This window comes from Lithobates pipiens, unplaced genomic scaffold (genome assembly GCF_037356315.1).
Source record: "Lithobates pipiens isolate NorthernLeopardFrog02 unplaced genomic scaffold, aLitPip1_a1.2 Scaffold_1, whole genome shotgun sequence".
Taxonomy (NCBI): Eukaryota; Metazoa; Chordata; class Amphibia; order Anura; family Ranidae; genus Lithobates; species Lithobates pipiens.
This window is the reverse complement of record NW_027507685.1, coordinates 179,059,691-179,082,488: the sequence shown is the minus strand read 5'-3', so window position 1 is coordinate 179,082,488 and position 22,798 is coordinate 179,059,691. Positions and strand designations below refer to the sequence as shown.

The following is a 22,798-nucleotide window of genomic DNA, read 5'->3' as shown; positions in this document are numbered from 1 at the left end:
AACTAGACTGAAAAAGGGGAAATTCATTAATTGATTTGACTTGGCCTCAAACATTTCTAAGCTAACATATGCTGAACTAAAACCACTTTGTGTAATAATTTTCATTAGTTTCTGCCAAAGTTAAGATCAAGACCTTCCTTCTTCTAATCAGTTGCCAGATCTGCCCACTAAGATGTGGGGAAAATAAGAGGGGCTGGGGTTTAATTTGAATTTGTACATAATTTTAGGCCCTATGTACAGTTTAGGCCTGATATCCAAGGAATTCACAGGAATTGATTTTAAGATCAATTCAGATATTTGAGAAGCCACAAAATGACTGCGTTTGTACACCTTAAACACAAGATATTATTGCTGAGTTCACTGGTAAGATCTCTAAGATGCCAGATCTGCACTCATTGTTGCATGTATTGGGAATCTTACACTCGCCATTGATTGAAAGAAAGCACACACCAAGGGAGCGGTAATGCCTGAGAATGGTGTAAAAGGAGCACTGTGTGTGGGGTAGGGGGCTATATGTACTAAAATCACCAAGCGATATAAACCCATTTTTTCTGCCCATCAGGCAGTTCTTTAACAACGTCAGCCTCAGAAGGATTTACCCCCTTAATGACCAGGCCATTTTTTGCGATACGGCACTGCGCCACTTTAATTGACATTTGCGTGGTCCTGCAACGTTGTACCCAAATAAAATTGATGTCCTTTATTATCACAAATAGAGCTTTCTTTTGGTGATATTTGATCACCTCTGTGGGTTTTTTATATTTTGCGCTATAAACAAAAAAAGTGACATTTTTGGAAAAAAATAAAACAATAAGCGTATTTTGATTGGTTTGCGCAAAAGTTACAAAATAGGGGATCGATTTAGGGACTTTTCATTATTTTTTTACATATTTTTTTTTTTTTACAGGTAATTGCACTGGACAGATGTGACACTTTTTGGGGACCAGTGACACCAATACAGTGATCAATGCTAAAAAAAAAGTTCACTAATCATTGTATAAATGACACTGGCAGGGAAGGGGTTTACACTAGTGGCGATCAAAAGGTTAACTGTGTTCCCTCAGTGTGTGTTCTAGCTGTGTGGGGAACGGGCTCATTGGAACAACACAGAGATCGCTCTTCCTGTCCCCTGTCAGAACGGGGGATCTGCCTTGTCTGTCTTTGGAGCGATCGCGGGTGGCCAGCGGCCATCAAGTCCACCAGACCCACGTGCACGGCCACAGTATCTCATGTCAGAAAAGACGTACAGATCCGTTGTTTGGCGCAGCCGGGCCGTCCTGCCGCAGTATATGTGTGGTGGGCGGTCCAGAAGTGGTTAATTTTAAGATTATATGGCGACTTAGGCTACCATTTTCTCATAGAATTTTCTTAATCGACTAGAAAAGGATAAAAAGAAGAAGAAAGAAGATACTAAAGGAAGATCTCCTATGGCTGATAAGACCGCCGAGGCCAAAGCTGAATCACGGGCAGACGATCAAGGAGATAGGAAGAGAGAGAAGCCCAAAACACAGCGCACTGCTGCACCTAGTCATGCAAAATTTAGATCTACAGGTAAGTGACCACCAGCATTCACAACAATTTCCTCTACAAGAAAAAAACTTCTCTTCCATGAATGGTTTTGCTCTTCTTAACTTACCTCAGGTCTGGAGATGGAAATATCTTCACATGCTCCCATCAAGAAGCCAGCTTCTGTTCCAGTTATTTCAGAAAAATATTTGAAACCCATTCCTGTAAAAAGACACAGGTGAGAAAAAGGGTAGAAGGCTATTGTGTGTGTATGTGTGTGTGTGTGTGTGTATATATATATATATATATATATATATATATATATATATATATATATATATATATATATATATATATAGTGGGCCAGCAGTTTTGTGGTAGTCAGTGGGTTTACTAAGCCTGTTGATTTACAAGGAAAAATTTTAAAATGTAAAGGGTCCATTTACAAATAGGTACATTTTATTACAGTGCAATGTTTTTTAAACACAAGTCATTTTACATTATTTACATGTGTGCAGCTGTATAAATTTTGCTGTCTTTGCTTTACCAGTTCGGTTCCCACACCCAGTGATGCAGCACCTGCAGAAAAGAAATACAAGCCGCTGAATATTATACCAAATGCTACCAAGGAGATCAAAGTGAAGATTATTCCTCCACAGCGTATGTGTCTGTACTCCTACAAGTATTTCTTACCATTAAGGCAGCTCATAGATTTTTTTTTTAGATTTTTTTTTTTAGTTCAGCCAGCTGGTTGAACAAAAAAAATTACTTGATCCCCCATCCACATGCTTGATATCCTCCCCGATGAGGTATTGATACTTTCCCGCTGTCAGAATACACTGATCAGCACTACTGGCTATAGTCTGCTGCACTGATTGAGCGGGGCAAATCAGACATGCTGGTTGTACAGAAGTCGATCGGCAGATCAACTTAGGTACAACAAGCACGCCCACTATTGGATCAAAATGTGTCCAGTCCCTGCTGAACTGGCCAAATTTTGATCTATGTATGGCCTGTTTTACAGTGTTAATCTGTACTTTACCCATAGGCAAATTAACAGGCTCCTCTGAATCACTGTAAAAATACTTTTGAGTCTAGGGAAGCGTGGCAGTGCCCTTGCCACCCACAAAATGGTGTTGCATGGCAGAGATTAATGGGTCCATGTTCTATCACATGAGGCCCAGGGGAGCGGTGAGCATAGCCCTTTCTACAGAATATCAAAAAGTAAAAAAAATAATAAAAATACAGAAATGTATAGGTGCTCTAACACCTGATTAGCGCAGCAGGGGATCACAAGGAAGGCATGTGTAAGCTGATTAATGTTCCCACTATAAAGTCAACATTTTACTTTTGCCTACTATGGGCAGTAAAGGTTCAATCAAAAATATATTGAAACCCTGTTCAAGAAAAAAAGAAATAAATAATTTTCTACAATTTCCACTCTTCCCCACATTTTATGGCTGATTTTACTGAGGAATAAGCTTGTAAAACGTAGCACCAACACTTTTGATAATGCTGCCTTTGCATGAACTGTATAGCGAGGCAGGGTTAACAGGGGTAACAAAACTGCCCTTGCATAACCCGTATGGAGGACAGGGTTGTCACTCTTGTGTGTGCATACTCCCAAGTGGAAAAGCTAGCAGTTTCAAGCAGGGCTCTATGTTACAGCATCTAGCCGTGCCTTGAATTGCACAGCCTTCAAAAGTCCTGGTATACAATGCATGGCTTCCAAAATAAATGTCAAAAACCAATAAGGGTTTTTTTTTTTGTTTGTTTTTTTATAATTGAGTTTGGGATTAGTATTTTGGTCCTGAAATTTAGGAATGACACGTTATTGTACTGTTGTCAAACTATCGTAATTCCAGTATAAAACACTAGATGGCAATACAGATATCCACTGAAAAATTATATTCCCTCTTTATGCCACACAAGACTAGCATTCTTTTGAGATGTTCATACTGTAATATATTTAATTCTAAAAATATTTACCAAATTTCCCTGCAGCTATGGAGAGTTTGGACTTCTTGGATGCACTGAATTCTGCCCCAGTTTCTGGAATAAAAATTAAAAAGAAGAAGAAAGCAGTTTCTCCAACCAATAATAAGGTAACTTTATTGCCTGGCCAAACACTGGGATGTTTTGTGGTAGCCTGATATATTTACATCTTCACTATTAGTCATATAAGAAATTTTGGTTCTATGAATGCAGATTGTATTAACCACTTGCTGACTGCCCACAGCATATATTGGGGGTACGTATCTTCGCTGGTCTAAGGATGTGATTCAGTTACGATTATCCTGTCAATCATTCAACTCCATGATGCATCATGTTTACTGCCAATGGTTTTCTGTCCTTCAACATCTCTAGCTTGGCTGCAGGATGGGCATGATCAGTACCCATTAATGCAGCCTCATTAGTGCCCATCAATGTAGCCTATCAGTGCCCAGATCACACAGAGCAGGGATCTCCTGCTGTGACATGGAGCTTGGATTTGATTTGCCTGTGCGGCTGCTGTCAATAGTCCCACCTTTTAGACCATCTCCTATAATACACATCACACTGATTAAATTTGCCGGGCATTGGATCAGTGTGCCATCTATCATAAGAACCGGTCTAGGAGGCAGGACTTTGTTACAGCAGCTGTGTGGCGTTTCAGATCCAAGCTTTGTGTCACAGTGGAATATCACCACTCTGTGTGTGACATGCACATTTAGGGAGGGAGGGGAGGACTTTTACAGGGGCTGATGACGTAATTGATACAATCATGATTCAGCCATTCTCTGCATCGATGTAGAATCGTTTAAGACTGAATTGTGACTCATCGATTACATGATTATTTTCAACGCCCCTAGTATATAACCCTGGTATAATTTTTTTCTGTGGGAGATTCTGTGTTGGATAAAACTGATCCCAGTGGCACATTCGCAGCACGATCACTTTTAGAGGCAACGGGAGAGGTGCCCCCTCCCGCCACTTTCCGGCTGTTTCTGGGTCTCCTGAAGTCATTGTTAAACCTTAAAGCGATCCAATGGCTAGGCAGAAAATCAAGAGAGAGCAAGATGGCCCCTACTCAGCGCTATGGCCTTAGAGGACCGAAGCAACTTCTAATGTCCCTTCCGGGTTCTCGTGGATAAAGACATTTTTTCTTTTGCTTTTAAAGGTAAATGAGAGCTCTAGGGTCTTTTTTTACCCCATATCTCTCACTAAAGAGGACCTATTATGCTTATTTCTATTACAAGGGATGTTTACATTCCTTGTAATAGGAATAAAAGTGATCTAAAAATGAAAAAGTAAAATAAATAAGCTAAAAAATAAAACGGCCCATCCCTCTGTGCTCTCGCGCAGAAGCAAATGCATCTGTAAACGATGTTCAAACCACACATGTGAGGTATCACCGCAATCGTTGAAGTGAGAGCAATAATTTCGCACTAGACTTCCTCTGTAACTGAACAGGTAACCTGTAAAAATTTGTAAAGCGTCGCCTATAGGGATTTTTAAGTACCGTGGTTTGCCGTCATTCCACGAGAGTGGATAATTAATTATAACATGTTAGGTATCTATTTACTTGGCGTAACATCATCTTTCACATTATACAAAAAATTGTGGTAAGTGGTGTGTTTAATTTTTTTTTTTTTTTTTTTATTCATTCAAAGTGGGTTTTTTTTCCAAAAGGATTGCATTTGAAAGACCATTGCACAAATACAGTGACATAAAATATTGCAACGATTGCCATTTTATTCTCTAGGGTGACCTGGAGAAAGTGTGGGCCGCTCAGGCTCGATAGGAAGGGAGTATGTAGCATCCGCAGCTGCTGCTAGAGTGCTGACAGGGCATGGAGTCCATCCTGGCTCCTGCAAAGGTTCAAGAAAGGAGGGGTGACACCTGGAAGTCGCACATCTAGTGTGCCCTGCTGCAATGAATGGAGTGGCACCCTCAGCCTGGGCTATAACTTAGGGTCTTTGTAAAAAAAAAAAAAAAAAGTGTGTGTGTGTGTGTGTGTGTGTGTGTGGGGGGGGGGGGGGGTTCTAAGTGATTTTCAAACAAAAATTTTTTTTTAAACTTATAAACAAAAAGTTCCACAAAAGGCCTGGTCAGCAAGTGGTAAGGTGGTTGTTGAGGTAACTGCTTTACAGAGATTTAAAACAATGCCTATTTTATTTATCCAGCCCAGTCCATTTGACAGCAAGCTTCAAGGTGATGTACCAGCGGTTACCAAGCCCTCTTCTCCAGAACCGGAGCCCCCAGCTGAGGCAATGGAAGTGGAAAGACCTGGAACTCCAGTTCCTGTTGAGCTCCCTGAGCCTATGGACAGTAAGGCATCATTCTATACTTTAACAAACATTAACCTCTCCTGATTTTTCTCCTTCTGTGTATCTTTCTTATATGGCTTATTTGCTTCACAATTTTGCAGCATCTGTGTCTGTATCTGCATCTACACCTGCCCCTGCCCCTGCCCCTGCCCCTGCCGAAGTCAAACCACCTGAGCAAGAGGTTCCTCAACTAACAAAAAAAGGAAAGAAGAGGAAAACAGTTAGCTGGCCAGATGAGAGCCATCTTCGGGAGTATTTTTATTTTGAACTGGATGAAACGGAGAGAGGTACATTTTATAAATAATGTGTGTGTATTATATATATATATATATATATATATATATATAATCTTTTCAGTTACTTCTTGTATCCTTGCAATCTACATGGCTCTATACTATTTACCTTTGCCTGCTTTGTACTTACAGCAGTCTTTTCTTCTTCTATGCCCACTTACAGTTAATGTAAACAAGGTTAAGGATTTCGGTGAAGCAGCCAAGCGAGAGATGCTGAAGGAATGTCAAGCATTCCAAAACGCCCGCCGGCTTAGTCATGACACCATGGAGGAAGTCATTCCTTGGGTCCTTCCACGTCCACTGTTGCTCCTAGGAGCACTTATACAGATTGGGAGCAACAGCACAGAAAAGCACACCCAAGCTGAACGGGAGATGGGCATCCTGCAAGAACTTTTTCTCTCTAAAGAGAGGTAAATATACGCCTCAAGCACTTTAGAACACATTGCACATAAATCTATTTTTATTTTATAGTATTGTGTGTACACAATCTTTAACCCTTTCACTGAGAGCTGTTTTGTTTCTTGCACACATTAAAAAAAATATATATATTAGACGGGACGATTAGTTAGAACCCCCAAACATTATATATTTTCTGAAAGCAAATTTTTTTTTAAGTTCAGTATTCTATATTTTCCAAAAGGCGATGCTTTAAAAGCTTCTACAGGTCATCAGTTTAAGGTCAACTGCCAATGGTAGCCCTAGAATTATTGTTTTTACTCCAGCATGCGCAATGTAACATGTATTGCAAGCCACAATTTTGTACACAAGTTACCCCCAATAGTTATTTTTACGTTTGTATATGTGTGTACATGGGGGTGGGCTTCAAATTTTTTGAGTGTTGTGAGTTTAAGTGTGTAATACATTTTTTTTCCTCCAAAAGTTGGCTTGTGTAGTGTTAAAAGTGTTTTTTTTTTTTTTATATATTGTCAAGTCTAAAATTTAAATTTTTTTTCTATAGTGTTCCTGACACCCCGCATGAACCGGACCCTGAGCCTTATGAGCCAGCACCACCAAAGCTCATACCACTGGATGAGGTAAGTTAGAAGGTAGGGTTTTAACCACCTCAATATTGCAATATTGAAAAACTGATCAAGCGGCTATACAGCTGCTGCATCACTTTTACAGGTGGCGGAGGGGGTCGTCCCCGTCCCCCCCCTGCATTTATGGGCTCTCCTGTCCGCTCAGGGAGCCTGATAATGATGCAACCAGTCCAGTCGCATTCAGTGAGAAGAGTGGCAAGAACGGAAGTTCCTGCCCCTCTTCTGTGACATTAGAAACCGGAAGCACCGTGTATTTCGTCACTTCTGGTTTTTGGTTGTATCGTTGAGAAGTCGTTAATCGCTTTTACAGTATCTGATCTAATTGATCTTTGTTTGATCAAATGCTTTGGAGGCCAAAGGAACTAAATAAGTCCTGTCATGGCCCATGCTATCACAAGGGATGTTGGTAATCCCTTGTGATAGCAATAAAGTTGATCCAAAAAAATTATATACAGTATTAAAATAGATAATAAAATGAAAATGTTAACCCCCTCCCTCCATGGTCATGCGCAAATGTGAACGTACTTTTAGGTCCTGCATGCATGTGTAAACAGCAATCGCACCGCAGATGTGGTATATGGGCTTGAATGTCCGAGTGAGAGCAATAATTCTAGCACCAGACTTCCTGTGTAACTCTAAACTGATAAAGGCTTTTAAAGCGTCATCTATGAATAATTTAATGTACCATAGTTTCTTCATTCCACGAGCATGCACAATTTTAAAGTATGACCTGTTTGGTATCTATTTAGTTTGTTTAACTTCATATTTTACAGTTTACCAAAAACATCGGTATTATATTGTTTGTGTTCACTATAATTCATTAAAGTATATTTTGTTTCAAAAATGTGTGTTTGAAAAACCACTGCGCAAATGTTGTGTGACATAAAAATTGCAACAAACACCATTTTATTATCTAGGACCTTTGCTTTAAAAAAAATATACTGTTTGTAATTTTCAAGCAAAAATAAAAACAAAATGAAGATTTTCACATGTGTTAGTCAGCCTGGGGTCAAGTGGTTAAAGGATCATCCCCCTGCATATAGCCTACCTAGGATAACGCCTTATCCCAGGTCTAGCAATGTTTCCTCGCACAAGGTCCTGGCCATCTCCTCTTCATAATGTGCATTTAAGCCCTGACCCTATTCATTCACGTGAGTAAGCCTACTTTAAGTAAGTATTAAAAAGAGCCAACCAGAACCTTGAAGTAAAGATTGCTGGATCGGGGAAAGAAGGTACATTTTATTCTGGATGGCTGCATGTAGGAAGTTGGGGGATTTTAACCACTAGCCTACCAGCTCACGCAGATATACTGTGGCAGGTCGGCTCTCCTGTGTGAATCAACATACTTGTACGTTGGTCCGTGCAAAGAGTATAGCAGGCGCACAGCGGACTCTATGTCCGCCAGCGACCTGCGATCGTGGTGAGGAGAGGCAGAACAGGGAACTGCCTATGTAAACATAGGCGATTCCCCATTCTGCCTAGTGACATGAGAGATCTACTGTTCCAGTGATCGGGAACAATGATCTCTGTCATGTTCCTGGCAGCCCATCCCCCCTACAGTTAAAACACACTTAACCCCTTGATCGCCCCCTAGTGTTAACCCCTGCCCTGCCAGTGTCATTTATTTTTTTGGATATGTATTAAAGTAAAAAGTAAAAGAAAATATATATTTTTCTTTTTTTTTCAAAATTGTTGCTCTTTGTTTATAGTGCAAAAAATTAAAACCTCACAGGTGAGCAAATACGGAAAAAAAGGACATAGATTTTGTTTGGGTACAGCATCGCACCACCGCGCAATAGTCAGTTAAAGTGATGCAGTGCCTTATCGCAAAAAATGGCCTGGTCATTAAGGGGGCAAATCCTTCCGGGGCTGAAATAGTTAAAGGGCAAGTTTACCAAAGGCAAAATTGTCTTTTAAACATTTAATGATTCTAGTTGTAAATCAACTACTTCACTTTCCACATTGTGTGGATTCTGCAGTATTAAAGGACAATTGTATTCTTTGGTACCTATAGTAATAGAGCCTTGCATGCATATACACTAAAGCTGGCTGTAGATGGATCATAATTTATCCACATTTTGAGCCGTTCAGCTTCCTACAAATGGACTTGTTGGAGAATCTTCCTTTGATCAGTCTATTAAGACAGCTCAAGAGTCCCACTGTCCAAATATAATAACACAGCAGGGAGGATTTCCCTCTCTGCCTTATTTGTGTGGATGGGGGCATCTGTTCAGTTTTTTCAATCAGCCTACAGGTTGATCGAAAAAAACTGACGCATATGTATGGCCAGCTTAAGAGAATGTTTTCACTGAAAATGTTATGCAGTGCCGTATAGAAGAGATCACTCAATTTGAGGAGGAAGGTATAAGTTGGTAAGCTGTAAAGGTGTAAAAAAAAATACTGCGCTGTGAAAAGATGTGTTCTACCCAGCTGCCAACACTACTGAAGACTACATAGTAACATACAAAAATTAAAACAAAAAAGTGTGGCGCTTAGGTGGCAACAAACCACATGAACCAGTAAGGCACTAATTCAAGCAAAGAAAATTACATACACTTCAAAAAAAGGAAATATGTGTAAATTCCGTTGTATATCAAGAGATCTTACTCCCAGGTGGAAGGGTGCATGAACCTCATGCACACAAAAGGTTAAGGTAAATAAAATTAATTTAACATATACAGTCCATCAAGTAAACGTCTAACAGTCCTTGAAATGTGTAATATCAATCACAATTCCAAGCTTGAGGTGACGTGAAAAAAGGTGAAATTCAACTTCTGATGTGTAGAATAATACCACCACCACCATGATAAAGAAGGGGAGAGGAGGCTTACCAAATGACGTGGACTCGGAGGAAGGCTTACACCTCTCGAGTCATATGGGCCTGTAGGTTAGCAAACCAGATAATCATACATCTAGTATGTAATCTCCCGCAAGTCTTCAGGTCATGAAATCATCCGTAGCGATCCTCCTATAGTGCTCATCCCACGAAAATAGGGGGCTCAGGTATCAAAGACCATGGAAGTAGAAAACTAGCATAGCGTGATACCGTTTTAACATCCTATTTATTAAAAAATAATAATAAAATTACACTCACATTTGTTTCAATCGTAATAACATAGTCAGAAAGTAGCGATGTCCGTAAGGGGGTCCACCCGACGCGTTTCTGCAGAGGACGGCTGTTTAGTTGAAACGCGTCGGGTGGACCCCCTTACAGACATTGCTACTTTCTGACTATGTTATTACGATTGAACCAAATGTGAGTGTAATTTTATTATTATTTTTTAATAAATTGGATGTTAAAACGGTATCACGCTATGCTAGTTTTCTACTTCCATGGTCTTTGATACCTGAGCCCCCTATTTTCGTGGGATGAGCACTATAGGAGAATCGCTACGGATGATTTCATGACCTGAAGACTTGCGGGAGATTACACACTAGATGTATGATTATCTGGTTTGCTAACCTACAGGCCCATATGACTCGAGAGGCGTAAGCCTTCCTCTGAGTCCACGTCATTTGGTAAGCCTCCTCTCCCCTTCTTTATCACAGTGGTGGTGGTATTATTCTACACATCAGAAGTTGAATTTCACCTTTTTTCACGTCACCTCAAGCTTGGAATTGTGATTGATATTACACATTTCAAAGACTGTTAGACGTTCACTTGATGGACTGTATATGTTAAATTAATTTTATTTACCTTAACCTTTTGTGTGCATGAGGTTCATGCACTCTTCCACCTGGGTGTGATATACAACGGAATTTACACATATTTTCTTTTTTTGAAGTGTATGTAATTTTCTTTGCTTGAATTAGTGCCTTACTGGTTCATGTGGTTTGTTTCCACCTAAGCGCCACACTTTTTTGTTTTAATAAGTTGGTAAGCTGCACTCGGTGCGGAGAATTGATTAAGACCCCGTTCACACTGAGGCGTTTTTCAGGCACTAAAGGGCTAAAAATGGCAACTGAAAAACGCCTCCCCTGCCACCCTAATGTGAAAGTTTAAGTGCTTACACACTGGTGCGCGCTGCACTGGCAGGACGTTAAAAAAAAGTCTTGCAAGCAACATCTTTGGGGCGGTGGAGGAGGGGTGCCCACTGAAATGAATGGACACCACTGTCGAAGCGCCTCTACTTGGGCACTATTAACCCTTACTTCGGCCGCTAGCGGGGGTTACTACTGGCCGAAAAACGGGGGGTAAAGTGCTGCTAAAACGAGGGCTGCTTTACCGCTAACGCAGCCACGCTAATAATGTGAAAGGTAAATTATACAAAGTTACACTTGTCCTTTAAGAGGTACATTGCTTTTTTCCAGGTCAAAAGTAAAATCTGCCAGCTGGAGTAGGATATTTTTGTAACTAATACAATATTATAATTATTTAGTATTTATAAGCGAAGAGTATGTTTTATTACAGACAAGTCACTTTTTTCTTTTCTTTCACCAGGAGTGTTCCATGGATGATAATTCGTACATTGTGTCAATGGACCAGAGTACAGGTTCTCAATCTCCGGACTTGTCATCTGGTGCTAAGCTGCCTCCTGTACTTGCTAACTTAATGGGCAGCATGGGAAATTCAAAGTCACAAACAAACCCACTGCCGGGCACTGTGCAGGAGATTCTGACATCCATTATAGTGAGTACATTCATATTGTGCGCCATGATCTTTTAGTACTAACGCTGTTAGAATTATGAAATAATGCACCATGGCAACTCATGGTTACTTTTCACACTACTGCATTTATTTCAGTTGAGGTGATTGCTAACTGCTAGCTAGAGGTTGCTGCATTATGGGTATAGACCTTTAAACCTTTTACTGCCACTGCTGTAAACCCTATGCTGATCATACATTATACAATTTTCTTGTTCAATTTCCTTTAAGCCGCGTACACACGGGCGGACTGCCTCGCCAACTTAGTCCACCGAAACACATTTCAGCGGACAGTCCGCTCGTGTGTGGGCTTCAGCGGACTTTTTCAGCGTGCAGTCTGGCGGACTAAGTATTTCGGAATTTCCGTAATACTGTCCGTCGGACTCGCATTTCGGCGGACAATCCGCCCGTGTGTATGCCAGTCCGCCGTACTTTTGAAATGAGCGGACTTTTCCCGCCCGGAGAAAAGTCCGCTCATTTCGAGCGGGTATCCAGGTAGGCGGGGCCCGCGAAGGAGACGTCGCTGGCCCCGCCGCCTGGTATGGACTTAAAGGGGAACCCCAACGCCGTAAAAAATCGGCGTGGGGGTCCCCCTCAAGTCCACAACAGACCCTTGTCCGAGCACGCTACCCGGCCGGCCAGGAAAGGGGGGCGAGCGAGCGCCCCCCCCCCTCCTGAGCCGTACCAGGCCGCATGCCCTCAAAATGGGGGGGTGCCTTGGGGAAGGGGGGCCGCGCGGCCCCCCCACCCCAAAGCACCTTGTCCCCATGTTGATGAGGACAAGGGCCTCTTCCCGACAACCCTGGCCGTTGGTTGTCGGGGTCTGCGGGCGGGGGGCTTATCGGAATCCGGGAGCCCCCTTTAATAAGGGGGCCCCCGGATACCGGCCCCCCACCCTATGTGAATGAGTATGGGGTACAATGTACCCCTACCCATTCACCTGTAAAATAAAAGTACCAAAAAAAACACAACACACGAGATAAAATACTTTATTGCACAGCTCCGGGAGTCTTCCGTCTTCGGGGGTCTTCTCGCCGGACTCCTCCGCTATCTTCTTGTAGCTCTTTTGCTAGCGGAGGAGTCCGGCGAGAAGACCCCCGAAGACGGAAGAGTCACGGAGCTGTGCAATAAAGTATTTTATCTCGTGTGTTGTGTTTTTTTTGGTACTTTTATTTTAACACACGCGGGGACTGTTCGCCCAACTTTGTCCGCTGAACAGTGTTTCGGCAAACAGTCCGCTCGTGTGTGGGCTTTCAGCGGACAGTTTCAGCGAACAGTCCGCTGAACAAGGTTTTTCGGAAATTCCGAAAAACTGTCCGCTGAAACTTTGTTTCAGCGAACAGTCCCCTCGTGTGTAGGCTTGTTCGTCAAACTAAGTTCCGCGCATGCTCAGAAAGGATTTACACGCCGAAAGTTATAATGCAGTGTATAGGACGTCGTATTTTTCGTCCCGTCGTACGTGCCGTTCACGTCATCGCGCACGGTTTCAGCAAACTGTTCGTTCGTCGTGTGTGGCCATGTCCGTCCATGCTAATTTTGAGCGGACTGTTTGCCGAAACTGTTTGACGGACAAAGTTGGGCGAACAGTCCCCGCGTGTGTACGCGGCCTTATAGCTCTTTTACAGGCGGTGGCCCGGTCTTCTGTCGCCGCCGCCTTCCGTTCTTCTTCTCCAGGAGATGTTGCCTCGACGATCTCTCCGGCCGGAATGCCAGGGCCGCGCTGCGCGGCCACTTATATAGGGACAATGGGGCGGTGTCACATGGCTTTATGTCACATGGGTTGGTCACATGGGTTGATGTCACATGGGGACTATGACATCGTAAGGGGGCGGGGTCACCATGTGACACCAACCCATGTGACATAAAGCCATGTGACACCGCCCCATTGTCCCTATATAAGTGGCCGCGCAGTGCGTCCCTGGCATTCCGGCCGGAGAGATCGTCGAGGCAACATCTCCTGGAGAAGAAGAAGAAGAACGGGCGGCGGCGGCGGCGTCGACAGAAGACCGGGCCACCGCCTGTAAAAGAGCTATAAGAAGGCGCGGTGGCCCGGCAGAAGAACCGCCCATGTTGAGGGCACGCGGCCTGGTACGGTTTAGGAGGGGGGGCGCTCGCTCGCCCCCCTTTCCTGGCCGGCCGGGTAGCGTGCTCGGACAAGGGTCTGTTGTGGACTTGGGGGGGACCCCCCCACGCCGATTTTTTTCGGCATTGGGGTTCCCCTTTAAGTCCATACCAGGCGGCGGGGTCAGCGACGTCTCCTTCGCGGGCCCCGCCTACCTGGAGACGCGCTCGAAATGAGCGGACTTTCCTCCGCGTGTTTGGGCGAGTCCGTTCATTTCAAAAGTAGGGCGGATAGTATGGCGGACTTAGTACGCCGTATTAGTCCGCTCAAAAAGTGGTGTGTGTGGTCAAGTCCGTTCATTCGAAAGTATGACGGACTGTCCGTCGGATTGTCTGACGGACTAAGTTGGCCAGACAGTCCACCCGTGTGTACGCGGCTTTAGATTTACCTTCAACCATGTAGTGCATGAGCCTGCCTGGTTGCATACAAATTGAAAGTGTTTAGGTTTGACCTCATTTTACATGTATTTAGTCAATTTAAATAAATACTGAACAAGACAATTGTATAATGTATGACCAGCCTTATGTTGTTAGCTACCGGGGACGGGGGGGGGTTGTGTAAATTTGCCAAGTTAATTGTCAGATAGAAGCGATCTGGTAGCTGCCGGAAAACAAAGGGTAACAAAGTAAGTTTGTTGCCGTTTCACTGGTTCGTTCAATTTATGCTTTTATATTGGTTTTATATTACATTTGCGTGCTCCGCTTTTTACTGAAGTTTTGCATTTCATAAACTATTACGCCAATATTGTGTTGCATAAAAGATTGAAATTACCACTATTTTCTTTCCTAGGGTGTTTGCCTTCAGAAAATATACAATGTTTGGGGGTTTTAACTAAACTTCAGGCTTTAAATGATTTTTTAAACATGTGCAAAAAATGGGTCTAATATCAAAAGGATTAAACTCAGCTATGTTACAACAATCGATATTGGTCCTAATGACTGTTCTTTTTAGCAGTAACTGCCAATGAGATTTGAAAATTGAGTTACATGGCTAAAATTTAAAGTGGTTTTAAAGGCAAAAGGTTTTTACTTTAACACATTCTCTGCATTAAGGTAAAAAACCTTTCAATGTCAGCAGCTCCCCTGTAAATTCGTACCTGAGTCCTCTCTCAGTCCAGCGCTATGCCTGTCTGCAGCAGCGTTGCTCTTTTCTCACAGGAGGCTCGGCAGCAACATGAGCCATTGGCTCCTACTGCGATCAATCAAATCTGTGAGAAAGGGGCAGAGCCAGGCTGTGTGTATGTCAATGGATGCACACAGTCCGGCTCTGGAGCAAGTTTGCAGGTTTGCCCCCATAGCAAACGGCTTGCTGTGTGAGAACTCTGAGAATGGGGAGAAGCCTGGCATGCTGGTGGGGGACCCCAAGGAGGAAGTTCGGGGCCACTCTGTTCGATAACGTTGCAACATTGCTTGTTGTTTTTAATTAAAAAAAAAATACTTTTACAATCGCTTTAACTTTATGGCAAATTACACTTAAGTAAATTGTGACTTTTCAGTGTTTGTTTTGCGTTTTTGTATATTTATCACTTTCCAATTTGGAAAATTGTTTCTATCTTGTAGGGAGCTCAGGGCAATGCCGAACCAGAAGATCTGATGAAGCAGCCAGATTTCTCAGATAAGATCAAGCAGCTTCTTGGGTCACTGCAAAATCAGAGTCAGGCCACACCCGCACCAGGTGAGATTTTTTATTAATGGTCACAAATTTATTACAGTGGGCTGTTTCTTTGTGCCAAGCAGAAGTAGCTAATGTACATTAAAGCAAACATTCACTTTGATGCCTGCTACCTCCTACCTAGCATTAACACCACAATTGTTTTTTTTTTACTACCACTGTAACAACGTTTTCTTAATTGTATATTCTAGAACACAGGAGGTATTCGGTGACATAGGGTTATGTTGCCACTTTCAGGAGGCAACCAGCGCTCTAGGGCAGCCCAGTACAACCTCTCCCACTGCCAGCCTGATGTTTTTTCTCTGCTCTTAGAGAAGAAAACCATTTTATATTTTGATCATGATTAATTTTCTTCCAGCAGACTTTCTTTAGATGCTACAGAGACCTTGAGGCTCATTTTGCTGCCTTCTGGACTGGCTAAGCCTCAGCATTATCTTGCAGTCTGTACCTGGATCCTGCTGTGAGGAAGAGGTGGGGCCAGCCTATTGTATTCTTTGTGTGCAGAACACTGTTATGTGAAACTTCTTTTGTGTACCGTAGGTGCAACGTGGGTGGGTGCTTTGAGGTCCAGATCCTTTTACAATTTGGCAGGACCTACACCCTGAAGTCTGCTGAAAGAGTTTGCCTGCCTGGGAGGGCAAAGACTGTGTAGAGTCCCTGAACCCTGCCTGTGTCACTTTCTGTATGGTGGCCTTTATTATTTATATGCCCATCCTCTACTTTTTCCCTTAAAAGTTTATTGTAAGTTTTCCAGGTGCGACACTTTTGGCTAATGTACAATTTTCCAGAGCACAGCTGATGTCACCCTTCTTGCCAGCCCCTGCTGGATGTCTTTGGGCTCCCTGCTGCCTTCAGTAACCAGGCCAAATTCAGTATTCGCCCTTCTTGCTTCTACAATTTCTATGAGTATGCTTGGTATGTCTGATCTACATATCTAGTATGGATTAGATCATAATTGTAAAGATAGCAGTGCTTTTTGGCGCTGAAAGCTTCTGATCCATTAACAGTGTTGGGGGACATGTAGTTTATCTTCTAAAGCAGTGGTTCTCAACTGCTGAGCCACAGCCCACTGTTAGGCTTCGGCCTCCTTCCTTTCAGACCTCAAGCCCACTACAGATTCCCTAACCTGGCACAGTGCCTTCCAGTTCCCATAGTGCCAACCAGCCTTCCATAGTCGGCTGCGGTACCTCTCCACATCCCACAGGGCTGCCCAGCCTCCAACAGTGCTCCTAGATTGCTGCAGAGCTTCCAACCACCCATAGGTCCCTAAGTGAAAACGGTGTCCCACAGCACATATCCATCCCCTGCATTGCCTTCCATTCTCCCACAGTGACCCTGCAAAATTCCAGCATCCTACAGTTGCCCCAGCTCCCTCCAGAAACCTAATCCATTACAGTGTGCCACTAAGTCTGTCCCCTAACCCCCTTCACAACTCAACTAAACCGTTTTTCTTCACTGTTGGAACATGGAATGTTTATGTGCACTGACAAAAAATTAGTTCATTTTCGTTTAATTAGTTTGTTTGATTTTTTCGGAAAATCGAAAATTTGGAAATTCTAAAATTCGTACATTTCGGGAATTTTCACATTTCGATTTTTCGGATTTCCGATTTTGCGAATTTCGAATTTTTGAACTTCCGAATTTCGAATTTTCGTATTTCCAAATTTCCGAATTTTAGATTTTCTGTTTTTCGGAACTCCAAATTTCCGAATTTTCAGAATTCGGGAATTCAAAGATTTGAAAGTCTAAAAAATTTGAAAATCTGAAAAAAAGAAAGAAAATCAGTTTAATTAATAACGAACTATTAAATTAACGAGTACGAATTTATCCAAAGTTACGAATTATCTGAAATTACAAATGCAGCATCTAAACAAATGGAAGGGAACAAATTAATAATAAATAATTAATAATAAAAATAAAAAGGTTTTATTATTATTAGATTGTTACGTTCCATTTGTTTAGATGTGGCATTCGTTATTTCAGATAATTTGTAACTTCGGATAAATTCGTACTCGTTATGTTCACTAACAGACAAATTTGAAAGGGAATTCCAATACCTATAATTTAATCGTTAGTTATTATTTAAAATTACAGATTTTCTTTCTTTTTTTCTGATTTTCGAATTTCCGGAATTCCGAAATTCAAAAATTCGAAAATTGTAAATTCGGAAATCCAAAAATTCGGACATTTTGGAAATTTGTAATTTCATAAATTTGTAATTTAGCAAATTTTGAAATTCGGAAATTGAAAAATTAGGAAATTCGAAATTAACGAATTTGTCTAAATTTGTTAAAAAAACGAATTTGGAACTAAACGAATTGCACATGTCTAGAATTTAACAGGTCCTGGTCTCAATAAGGTTGAGAACCACTGCTCTAAGGGACCTAAATCTGACCTGCTTGATCGCTGTCCCTTACCTGACTTGCAGCACCCCTCTGAGGTGTCCTTAACCCTTCCCAGGGGTATCTGCCTTCTCTGTATTATCCAAGGAGGAATTTAATGCTACTATGTCTGAGTTTATGTACTCATAATAGCTGCTCAGGACACAGGAGCTTCAAGCGTGTTTCTTCTTTCCTCTCCACCAGAATCTATCTCTGATTTTACCCATAGCTGCTCTTGCTTTGGTGCAGATTGAGAGTCGCTGAAGGTGGTACCTTATCTATGGTAGATCACTTGGTACCTGAGGAGGGACACCATTGCTGTTTCTACTGATGTAGACCACATGCGCCTAGACGTGGAACTACCTGAGTCGGTTTTATCTAAGGTTACTAGTGTGGGTTCACTTACAAGCCTCCAGCCTAAACAATCCTTTCCAATTCATTCACTATTCCACCCTATTTTTTGTATAGTGATTGGCATAATGCAGGCAAGGTATTTGCTCCTCCTCATGTTTTGCCACAATTTTTACCTTAAGGAAGAATTCAAAAAGTGGACTGTCCCCACTGTAGATTTGGCTGTTGCCTGTCTTAGACTTTAAATGTCCCTGTAGAAGGATATTCAAGCATTAAAGGATCCAGTGGATAAAAAGATAGAAACCCTTTCCAGAGTCTTAGTTTTCTTTTCTTACTTCAGGTGACACAGAGCCATAGTAATTACTATGTGGGTTATAGGGCCACTGATAGGTGATGAACACTGGCACACCCTAAGGCACTACCAGGAGTCCTCAACTTTTTCGCCAGTGTTTAAGGTGTTGGTCAGGAGTAAAGATGTGCTGTGCTGAGTTCCCCTGGAAGCTTCCTTGCTGGGGCTAGCCATGCTGACCAGATCCGTTCTGATGTCTTTTTCTTGGGCTAAATGGATGGTACCCGGGCCTCGTGTCCGAAGAAACAAGGTTTTGCTTGTGAACGCTTCTCTTTTAGAGAGCTGGACCCTGGGATCCAGTACTTTTTGGTAGTAAGGCCATAAGGTTTTTACTGGCAGGGTGCTGTCGCAGGTCCAGGATTGTGGGTAACCTGAGGTTCCCCTGTTTCTGAAGGTTTAATAAAGGTCCCGGAGCACACCGTGAAGGGTGAAGATTGGGTTTTTTATCTCAGATAAACCCTGCTGCGAGGAAAAGGTTAGGGAGATTTTCTCAGGAAGTTCTCTTTCTATGTATAATGTTATCATGCCTATGTGTCACCCACTGGGGGCTGTATTGAGCACTCACCGACCTGACGCTGGAAACGGCACAGAAGCCTGTCATTTTCTCCTCTCCTCCGGCCACAACAGATCCTCCGGTAAGATGGGGGATCTGGTTCTCCTCCTGCGCCCCCTTTCGGGGGGTTGATATAAAAGCAGTTTCCTTTTTTGTAAAAAAAAAAAAAGACAGAACGCGCAGTTGTTCAAGCAGAGGATTTAACCCCGCCGCCATGTCTGCTGTTTTTTCAGGATGCCTGAGCTGCGCTCTCACGTGAGAAAACACTTTCCTTTTGAAGGGGGGGGGGCGTAATTCATACAGGGGGCGTGGCTAATGGTACCAGACGCCAAGCACACATGGAGGAAGTATAAAGCACTGTGTATGTGTAGCTGCTGCTGGCTGTGGAGGGACAGAGCAGGAGGATGGCTTATTCAGGTTAGTGACACAGGCATTTTCCTTTGACACATTATACTTTACCAGGCTAGGAGTAATAGCAGCTAATGGCACTGGACTATAGCCTAGCAATGTACATTCTTTTGAGTGCCTCTGCTTTATGCTTCAGGCTATGAGTGGTAATGGGACCAGGAACCTCTAAGGGTTCTAAAGGGGTCAATGGTTTTACTATAAACTAAATCCATTTCCAAAAGAATATCATCCTCCTCTGAGAGGGATGCAGCTGGTCGGATTGAGCCGTCAGGGGAAACTGTTGTTGCATAAAAGCTTCAGTCCCTGTATATATTATACAAGAGTTTTTTTCTTCTACCATTTGTAATTTGGAAAGATGATTGATGCTATGGTGTCTCTCCATAGTGGGGCTAAACATATCAGATTCCTATCTTGTGCTCAGGACCCTCTTATTGAGGTGCAGGAGGCTGGGGATCAGGTAGATCTTCCCAAATATTTGGAAGATATTTATCCTCTTCTGAGGATCTTAATATGGAAGGAGTAGCATCATAAGACAGATTGCTTGTGTACTCCATTACTCAACCTTTTTGCTGCCTGCTCCTCTTGAGGAACCTACCTCTAATTGGGTTTGTTAAAACCTCCCCCATTTGGGGATGTTTTTCCCTATTCATGGTGCTTGCTTTGGCAGCACATATACTAAAAAGCTTATGTATTCTGAATGGGAACATCTGGATAAACAATATTGTCTTCCCAAGAAATTCTCCACACTTTATCCTATGGAAGAGGATTTCTATGAAAATGGGGGGTTCCAGCAATTGATGCTACAGTCGCCTCAGTGAGCAAGAATCTCACATGTCCGGTGGATAATGCACTGATGTTAAAGGATCCAACAGATAAAAAGTTGGAACTTCTTTCTAAAAACAATATGTCTTTAGCAAGTTCAGTAGAGTAGCCGGTTCTTGCTGCAATTGGTGTATCTCAGTCCATTAAGGAACAGTTTGTGGAGATACTTAAAATTCTGCCTGATCAACAGGCCAAGCAATGGGCTGGTATATCAGACTCACTGTGTTTCCCAGTAGATGCTATGAAAGACTCTATCATTTAAGCCTCATGGCTTATGCTTGGACTAGTGCATTCTCGCAGAGTTCTATGGCTTAAAAATTGGTCAGCCGAAGCACCGTGTAAAAAGCTCTTAGCCAGTTTTCCCTTTCATGGTGAACGGCTATTTAGAGACGATCTGGATAAGTATGTCCAAAGGATCTCTAATGGGAAAAGCTCTCTTTTAACAGTAAAGAAGAAGTTCAAATATTCTGCTTTTAATCGTGCTGCCTCTCCTGTGCCAGGGGCATCAGCCTCTAGGCAGTCTCGACGGCTTCACCATCAGGTTCAAGGGGAAGTCCCCAAAGGCATCACCAGAGTCAGAAGAGATCTTGGGGCAGAAAGCCCACAAAGCAGATGCTAAAACCTCCTCATGAAGGGGCGCCCCCATTCGCTTGGGTGGGGAGAAGGCTCCTGCAATTCTCAAGTCAGGAACAATGTCAGGACAGATGGGTGGCTTCTGCAGTTTTTCTCTAGGTTACAACTAGACTTCTGAGAGTCTCCTCGTTTTTTTCTAAGGGAAAATGTTCCCAAGGGTCCAGAGAAAAAGAAGTCTCTCTTTCTGTCTCTGGATCATCTATTATCCCAGTCGGTGATAACAGAGGTTCCCTTAGTGGAACAGGGCACAGGTTTTAATTCAAACCTTTTACGGTTTCAGAACCAAACGAAGTGGTAAGACCCATTCTAGATCTCAAAGATCTGAATCGGCACTTAAACATCCAATCCTTTCGCATGGAGTCAGTCCGATCGGTTGTGTCCATCCTGTAAGGAGGGGAGTTTTTTGGTTTCAGTCGATATGAAAGATGGATATCTCCACGTGCCAATATTTCCCGCTCACCAGAAATTTCTGCTCTTTGAAATATTAAATCATCATTTTCAGTTGTGGCCCTGCCATTCGGTTTAGCCACAGCACCGCGGGTGTTCTGAAAGATTCTGGCACCTCCTTTAGCCAGATTAAGGTCTCAAGGCATAACGGTCCTAGCCTATTTAGACGATCTACCTTTAATAGATCATTCAGTCTCAGGTCTACACCAGAGTCTGATCACAGCTGTAACTACCTGGAATCTCTGGGTTGGATACTCAACCTAGAAAAATCCTCCTTAAAATCATCAAGGAGATTACGATACTTGGGGCTGATTATAGATACCGTACAGAAGAAGGTATTCTTACCCCAGACAAGAATCGGTTCCATTGGAGGACTAATTCAACTTATCAAAACAAGGAAAAATCTTTCCATTCGACTGTGCATGAGATTGTTAGGGGAAATGGTGGCCTCCTTTGAGGCCGTCCCTCGTGCAGTTTTCACTCAAGACTGCTTGAAAACACCATCCTGTCCTTCTCTAATAAAAAGATTCAGGCCTTGGTTTTTTCCAATACGCTTGGCTCCCAACATAAATCAGAGTCTAAATTGGTGGTTGTTATCCAGCAAAAGGGAAAATCTTTTATAACTGTATCCTGGGAAGTATTAACAACAGATGCCAGCCTTCCAGGCTGGGGAGCAGCCCTGGAAGAAGATTCTGTCCAGGGGACATGGTCCAGATTAGAGGACTTTTCCTAACAACATTTTGGAAGATTTGGGCAGTACGTCTGGCCTTAGAATCTTGGACGGTCAGTCTACGGGACTCTCCTGTCAGGATTCAGTCTGACAAGGCCACAATGGTGGCTTACATCAATCACCAGGGGGGCACGAGAAGTCGTGCAGCCCAAAAAGAGGTGAGTAATGTTTTAGCTTAGGCAGAACACAACATTCTTTGCCTATCGGCAATTTTCATTTCAGGAATGGAGAATTGGCAGGCGGGCTACTTGAGTCGCCAACAATTATTCCAGGAGAATGGTCTCTTCACCCCGACATCTTCCTAACGACATGTCAGAGATGGGGTATTTCGGACATGGACCTAGTCGCGTTCAAAGTCAACAACAAAGTCAACAACTTTGTTGTCGACAACAAAGTTTATACACATAAATTCCTGTTCCGGCATTCGTGCGTGCTCATTGGGTCTCCTGCCGTGCAGCGGGCGCACACGCCCTCTGGTGGCCGAAAATGGGTAGGCCGTATCTGTACAGGATTTCACCCAGGAGAGCCATTGTGACA

At 42.8% G+C, this 22,798-nt stretch overlaps 1 protein-coding gene across 4 annotated transcripts in view; it reads left to right on the top strand.

Annotated features, from left to right (window-relative positions):
* The window catches only part of LOC143979902 (serine/threonine-protein phosphatase 1 regulatory subunit 10-like), a 68,328-nt gene that overhangs the window by 18,927 nt on the left and 26,603 nt on the right, over positions 1-22,798 (top strand). For all 4 annotated transcript variants that reach the window (XM_077478964.1, XM_077478961.1, XM_077478962.1 and 1 more), the window contains 10 exons: positions 1,381-1,551; positions 1,642-1,744; positions 2,057-2,166; positions 3,511-3,611; positions 5,673-5,817; positions 5,918-6,103; positions 6,273-6,519; positions 7,068-7,143; positions 11,591-11,779; positions 15,476-15,590. In XM_077478964.1, coding sequence (XP_077335090.1) covers positions 1,381-1,551; positions 1,642-1,744; positions 2,057-2,166; positions 3,511-3,611; positions 5,673-5,817; positions 5,918-6,103; positions 6,273-6,519; positions 7,068-7,143; positions 11,591-11,779; positions 15,476-15,590 — 1,443 coding nt within the window. The remainder of the gene's footprint in view (positions 1-1,380; positions 1,552-1,641; positions 1,745-2,056; positions 2,167-3,510; positions 3,612-5,672; positions 5,818-5,917; positions 6,104-6,272; positions 6,520-7,067; positions 7,144-11,590; positions 11,780-15,475; positions 15,591-22,798) is intronic.